The sequence below is a fragment of the Humulus lupulus genome, chromosome 7 (genome assembly GCF_963169125.1).
Source record: "Humulus lupulus chromosome 7, drHumLupu1.1, whole genome shotgun sequence".
NCBI classification, from domain to species: Eukaryota; Viridiplantae; Streptophyta; class Magnoliopsida; order Rosales; family Cannabaceae; genus Humulus; species Humulus lupulus.
The window spans coordinates 29,803,760-29,810,960 of record NC_084799.1 but is presented as its reverse complement, the minus strand read 5'-3'; the positions used below and the strand labels follow the sequence as shown (position 1 = coordinate 29,810,960).

General features: G+C 31.1%; 1 protein-coding gene across 1 annotated transcript; it reads left to right on the top strand.

The window, feature by feature from the left end:
- Nucleotides 1-3,454: 3,454 nt before the first annotated feature.
- LOC133791070 (uncharacterized) lies at nucleotides 3,455-4,735 on the top strand. Its single transcript, XM_062228958.1, has one exon. It carries the CDS (start codon nucleotides 3,892-3,894, stop codon nucleotides 4,525-4,527), a length of 636 nt encoding a protein of 211 aa, XP_062084942.1. The 5' UTR covers nucleotides 3,455-3,891; the 3' UTR covers nucleotides 4,528-4,735.
- The last annotated feature ends 2,466 nt before the right edge of the window (nucleotides 4,736-7,201 follow it).

Below are 7,201 nucleotides of genomic sequence, written 5' to 3'. Positions count from 1 at the left end.
AAATGTAAAGTGAATCATTTTATACACTTTCTAAGGTCCCTCAACTACCTCCATCCCCTCTACATACTTTACAAATTCACTCAACTACTCTAAACAAACACTCCCTAAAGGGCATTAGCAGCGGTAAGATACGTCGCTAATAATATAGCACTCCACTGCTGATGACAATTACCGGCGGGGTTCCGCTGCTAATTTCGCACTGGTAATAAGTGGCCGCTAATAACACTTATTAGCGGCGGACTGACACACCCGTCGCTACTAATATATTATTAGCGGCATAGCCTGCCGCTATTGTATGTGTCAGAACCGATTCATAATATTAATTAGCGGCGGGATCCACCGCTAATAATTTTTTTATTTTTTATTATTCTTTTTAATATTAATTTAAAATAAATTAATATTCATTAAATTTAAATATTTTAAAAACTAATTCATAATACATTCTAATAAAATAATCAATTAATTAATTTAACCATAACTAACATTAAAATTAATATATAATTTTAATATTTGTCAAACTAACTAATACTGTTATTGTCATAATAAATAATTACACTGTTAATTTAATCAAAATATATAAACTAATAACTAAATATAATCATTAATGTCAATTTGGTAATTATCCTCATCTTCAACATTCTGTTGTGGCTGTGGCTGTGGTGGTGGCGGTGGCTGTGGTGGTGGTTGTGTCTGTGGCAGTGGTTGTGTTTGTGGCAGTGAAAGAATATAAGGTTGCTATAAAGATTTTCCAAGCGTGAGGTCCCCAAACTGATCCCAAGACTGTGGGTGTATCGGGGTGGATGCAAAATTTATTTATAATAATTACATTTATATTAAACAACCATAACTTATTTATTTTTAATAATGAATACTAACATTTTTTTATTATTATTATTAATTTTATTACTATAATTAAATTTAGTTTATAACATATCACTATACCACTACACTATACACCTGGCTCCTCATTAATTTTATTACTTGTGTGCAATGCAAAATTCATATAAACCTTTGCCAAACCCCTTAAACGAAGATCCAATAGGTTCATTCCATGACAGTTTCCAAGCTAAGTTTTATCTAAATGGCTTGTTCCCCAAAAGGGTATTCCCCAAAAAAGTAAAGCTCTTATTTTCCTATTCCAATATCGAAAAAAACAGAGGCATGTAAATCCAACCAGCTTTAAGCTTTTTAATCAATAAAAATACTACAACTCAACACTTCCCAGAAAATCTGATCAAACTTCTCCCAAAACCATCAAACACCAATTTTATACAACACCCAGAAAAATTCACACAAAACCAAAGAACAAAAACACACCAAGAAGAAGCACAAGAAAAAACCAATTAACCCATTTCAAGTTTCACAAGTTTATGATGAAAAAAACTGAAAATCACATGAAATTATAACACATCACTATTAATAAATACATACATCATCACTATACCATTGCACCACCCGAAAATAATTGGAAAAAATAAAAGAAAATTGACTTACTTTGATATTGGGAGGAGTGGAGGAGTGTTGTGGCTGTGCATAGGGCACCCGTACCATTGCACCACCCGAAAACAAAAATAAAAATAAAAGAATCGAAAGGAAAGAAAGATGAAAATGCATTTAGATAAGAATAAACATACCTGGCCGAAGAAGAGAATTACTGCAAAAATTTCTTTCGGAGAAAGAATTTCTTTAAGAACTGTAAAATTTCTTTCGAAGAAGAGAAGAAACGCAGACTCGGGGTTGTGCAAATTTTTTAACATATGCATAAGTATTAGCGGCGAGACCCACTGCTATTATTATTATTCTCCTGCTGCTAATAATAGTATTAGCGGTGGGTAGTCCGTCTCTAATAAAAGTGGTTACCCACCACTAATATTATTAGTGGCGATAGTCCGCCTCTAATAAAAGTGATTACCTGCCGCAAATAATTATAAAAATAAAGCCCAATTATTTTCCCGGGCATTTTCTTTGATGTATTAGCGTCGGATTATCCATCACAAATAATGGTAAGCCTGCCGCTAATAAAAAATTAATATATATTTTTTAAAATTTACACATTATTAGTAGCGAACTCCCTAATCCGCCGCTAATAATCTGTACACTACAGGCGGACCTCTAATATTAAATTTTCTTGTAGTGGCTGATCAATAATTTCAGTGACACTTATCTGCTCTGCAAAGTATGTTTAATGGGTTCATTATAATTAAAACATATATTTAAAAAAATTAATTAGGCTGAGAGTTGGAAAAGTTACCTAATCATGTTTACGAAAAGGTCGAGGAGAATTCATAAGATGTGAAGAAAATAGTATATCGAAGATATTTTTTCCATTGTAGTAAAACATGTTTAATATATGGTTTACTAATTTATATAAATATAGATATTTAATCAAAGTTTAATTTATTTACAGATTGCTTACAAGGTGGTATTGTGGTACCACATCTATTCCAATACAAGGGTTTTAAATTCAAATTTCCTCCAGCAAAAAGAGGAGATAATTTGAATATATAATTATTTCAATATATATATTAGGTAATATCCTCCCTGAATAAAATATTTTTTAAAAAATCAAAACATGGAAAAGAGGCTTATCTAACCCACCTAATGAACTAATTTATTGCTATACCAAACTGTTTATATAATAGAGTTTTTTCATTAATAAAAGATTCTTTTTTTTTTTTTACCAATGTGTTCATTTATTGTGATTTTGAATAAGTTATATTAACTGGCAACATGGGCAGTTGTGAAATCTGAAACATACCATTTGTCCAACATGAGGAAAAGAGAGAAGAAAGAAAAAGAAAAAAAAAAGCTATATTGACCTAACAAACGTGCATTGCATGATTCAGCAAATATGGCCATGCACATATGCTCATACATAGTGGTGTAGAGGTTGATTAAATTTTGTATCTATATACAAATAAAAAGACAAATATAGACAGAAGTATAGTATTTCCTATATGGCCGGACACTTAAAATATTAGCCGACTTCGAAACCATCCAACAACAAAATTTTCCTAGCTAAACTACAAACTAGTTTTTCTTTTGGTTGAGAAAACAAAAGTTATTATAATTGATATCCCTAAAAACCAAACTCTTTTTTCATACAATAATAATATGTGTACCAGGATACTAAATCTCGTGAGAAATTCAAATTACATACATATAAGACTTGGAGAAAGAAAAAAATGAACTTTATCATATATGATATATGGGTTTTTTTATCTCTCTTATTTCTTTCTTTCTCTGTAGTAAACCACGTGCATTGCTTCATAAAAGTTCGTAGAAAACAGCAAAAAAAAAAGTTAACTGTGACCTAGACGAGATTTTCCTGGCTAGCTTAATGGCTGACTCTCTTAAAAGTAAAAACTTTTAAATAAAATAAATTAACTTTGAGAGATAATGTGGGATTAAATGTCATGTACATCGGATCCTTCGCCGAAGTGGGTTTTCAAAACCTCCCTATCTTCTCTGTCTTCCTGTCTCACTCTCTCTCTCTCTCATCAAGAACATCTTGAGGGCTAAAGTCCAAACAAACATGCTTAGAGAGAGAAAATTACACTCAAAAGAGAGAGAGAGGTGGTGAGTTTTGATGATTATATTCTTTGTTTGTACCGTTTCTCTCAGTACTATATATATAACCCTTTGAAAATTTACCGTCTTCTCTTATTATTATTATTAGTCAGCTATAGCTAGAGCTAAAGATAGCTAAGGATTTTTCTAAGTTTATAAGTGTAGAAAAAACGATTATTATAGAAATCGAGCCGGCTTAAATAGAGAATCTTGTTCTTGTAGTTTTTCTGTTTAGCTTCATCTCTCGCTATCCAATTCTCTTTTTGAATTCCGGGTTTTACAAATATTATATTATTCATCGATATATATTGTTATTATTATATGTGTTCTGAGTTTATAAAGTCAATTTCGTTCATGGGTGTATCCAATTCTGAGATGTTTCTCTCAGAGAAAGATCTGAATGTAGTGGAATTCATGAACAACTTCATGGTTCGACGTCATCCCACGTTGGAATTCCAGCACGAACGACACCAAATCACTTGTCGTGTACAAGATCGTGACGGCGGCCAAGGCGTGGTTGATCATCATGAAGAACAAGATCATCATCACGAAGAGAATGTTAATAAAGAAGGTGAAGATAAATTCGAGGTGTTGGTTTCGACTTTGAAGCTCAAAATCCCGAATCGTAATAATGTAGAAGAATTTGCAGACCATCCTGATGATGATCAAGAAAATACAATGAAGGGTTGTAATAATAGTGATTATTATTATGACCATGATGGGTTCAAGACTCCAACTTCTGTGGATACGAAAATCCCGGTGGTTCTTCCATGCCCGCCTGCGCCGAGAAAACCCAAGTCGACGATCCTAAAGACGAAGCGAAAAGCGAATCGGCGGCGAGTTTTACTTGATCTGACGAGTGAGATTGAGTCGTTGTTTCCTCCCACTGTTCTTGCGGATCTTGGTTCTAAAATTAAGAAAGTAAGACAATCAGGAAATGCGAATTTTCTATTATAATTATATATATGGCTTAATTTTAGTACATTATATTTATAATAATAATAATTATGTAACGTTTGTGTAGTTTAAAACCAGTTAAGTTAAGTACATCTTTTTTCTTTTTCCTCATTGTGTGGTATATTATAAAAATTTCCACATGAGTATGATCAAGTGCGCCATTCTCTCCATGGCGCGTTATTAATATTAATCTCAAATATTGGTGTTTTTTTTTCTTCTCCAAACATTTCTTCATCTTCAATAATCTTCTTCATTTTCATCGTTTTGGAGATCTAGCACGAATAACTCAGATCTGAAATATTTATGTCTTTGAATTAATTAATATATAAGTGGGGGCACAGTTCATATAAGGTTCGTGTATGGCCCTCATCAAATAAAAATATTGGAAGCCTTATAATTATTAGTTTTTATTTTATGTACATAGTACAAGGTAACTTAATTGGAGTACAATGTAAATGAAGTATCTGGTTGAATTGGCTTGCGTATATATACATTTTCATATACATCAGATTTCAGATTAATGAGTTCGAGATCGATCGATGGGCGATGATAATGCCCTACATGATAGTAGTACTAATTAATTATTAATGGCCTTTCTTGAAAGGACGCAAACAAATATCCCAGCAATTAATACATTTTCGATTCTGCTCAACGCTGATAAATTTAATTAGTGGACCGGGATACAATTATATAATTTGTATAATCTTTTATGAGAACCGTTATAATCCTGTTATTAATTAAAAATATATATTTATAGCAAGGCTTATTTGCAGTAAAAAAATTCAATCTAACCTGGTCTTTTGCTCTTAAGTTCCCAATTTCATATTTTTTACATTTTATTTTCAATTGGCGGGGAGCGATCCCTTCGTCTCCGTCCATGTTAACAATTCTAATTCCCGTCCCCATCGGAGGTAATGCAGAGAATTTCCTATTGGGGCGGGGAATCACCACAGTGCCCCATTTATTTAAAAAATAAATTTCAAATTAAAATTAAAAAAAATGGTCAGTTACATACAAATTAAAATATTACAAAATAGGAAAATTTGTAACAAAAATTATTAAGTAGTCTGAAAAGTTTCATTAAAGTAACTAAGTAGTTTTTTTGGCGGCAATAGTCAATAAGTAGGCTGAAATGTTGCACTTAAACTATTAAATAGATTTTTTGGTGACAAAAGTTAGTAAGTAATTTGAAATTTTACACTTAAGACACTAAGTAGATTTTTAGTTGTAAAAGTCATATTTTATACTAATTTTATCTCAATTTTAATTAATTAATAAAAACATAAAAATATATAATTATAACATTGAAAAATTATTTGAAATTTATTTTACAAATAAAAAAAATCAAAAGTTATAACATGAAAAATTATTTAATTTTAAATAAACTAAGTTTTAATTCAATTTAAGTTGTATTATTTTCTAAAATTTAATTTAACTAATATTGAATAATATTTTTATATTAGAAATTTTAAAATCATTTTTTATTTTTTATAAAAGATCTATTTATTATATTGATGTTATGAATATATACTTTTAGACATTTATTGATTAATTAAAATTAAGATCAAATTTGTGCAAAATGTGACTTTTGCAACAAAAACAACTACTTAGTAACTAAAGTGCAATATTTTAGACTACTTACTAACTTTTGTCGCAAAAAAAAACTACCTAGTGATTTAAGTGCAATCTTTTGAACTACTTAATGATTTTTGCCACAAATTTTCCTACACAATATTTATATTTTAAAATACTAATAATATCCCAAATAAAATTTAAAATCTTTGAAAAATTACAAATGGACTACAATAACACAGAAATAAAGATATGAAATGTATAAAAAATATTCAAAATAAAAAATAAAAATTTAAACGGGATTTCGTCGGGACGGGCAGTGACCCCCCCCCCCCCCCCCCCCCCCCCCCACAACAAGCCCCATTTAACAACCGGGGATGAAAAATTATCCCAATCCTTGCTTCGTTCCCCATTTAAAAGGGGAATCCACGCCTATCCCCATGGGAAAAATATGTATCCCTAATTGTAAGTCTTACTCAATTTTCATCAAACTTTTATATTAAAAAACTAAAGTTCAGTGGTAAAGATATCCAACTTGTATATTTTTTTTTGTACTTAAGTCTTGAACCTTAAATTGAGTAATAACATGTGCATACAAAATATGTAGTAAAATATTACACACGGTAAAAATGATGGATTTTTTCCTTCAACTAATCATATTTATTTAAGAAGGGACCTACTATTTGAAATACAGTGCCACATCTCTCTATAGTAATATTTTGATACATATTTTAGATTCACATATTGTTGTGATTGGTTAAATACATGGTCAAATTGGTTAGGCCCGAAGAGGTGCAAAAACCATAACAATTTTACTAAAGTCAACATGTGAGAGTTAACTTTTGGTATAGGCATTTATAAATCGTCTTTTTGGTTCCAAAGTATTTCTTTGGAGTATATAAGAGTACACAAAAAATTTGGGAGCATTTATGGATGTTTTGAGACAAGTTTTGGAGCGCCAAGTCAGAGGCATCGGCGTTGCACCACCTTTGAAAAGAGCACCCAGGCGTCGCATCGCCTGCTACACTACTACAAAGAAGGCTTTTCAGGGTTCGTGGGGCGCGATTCCTCCATATGAGAGCCTTAAAAGTGAGATTTTTTT

Bases quoted from the DNA above. Each gene is read 5' to 3' on its own strand.
- LOC133791070 (XM_062228958.1), top strand. From the start codon at position 3,892: ATGTGTTCTGAGTTTATAAAGTCAATTTCGTTCATGGGTGTATCCAAT.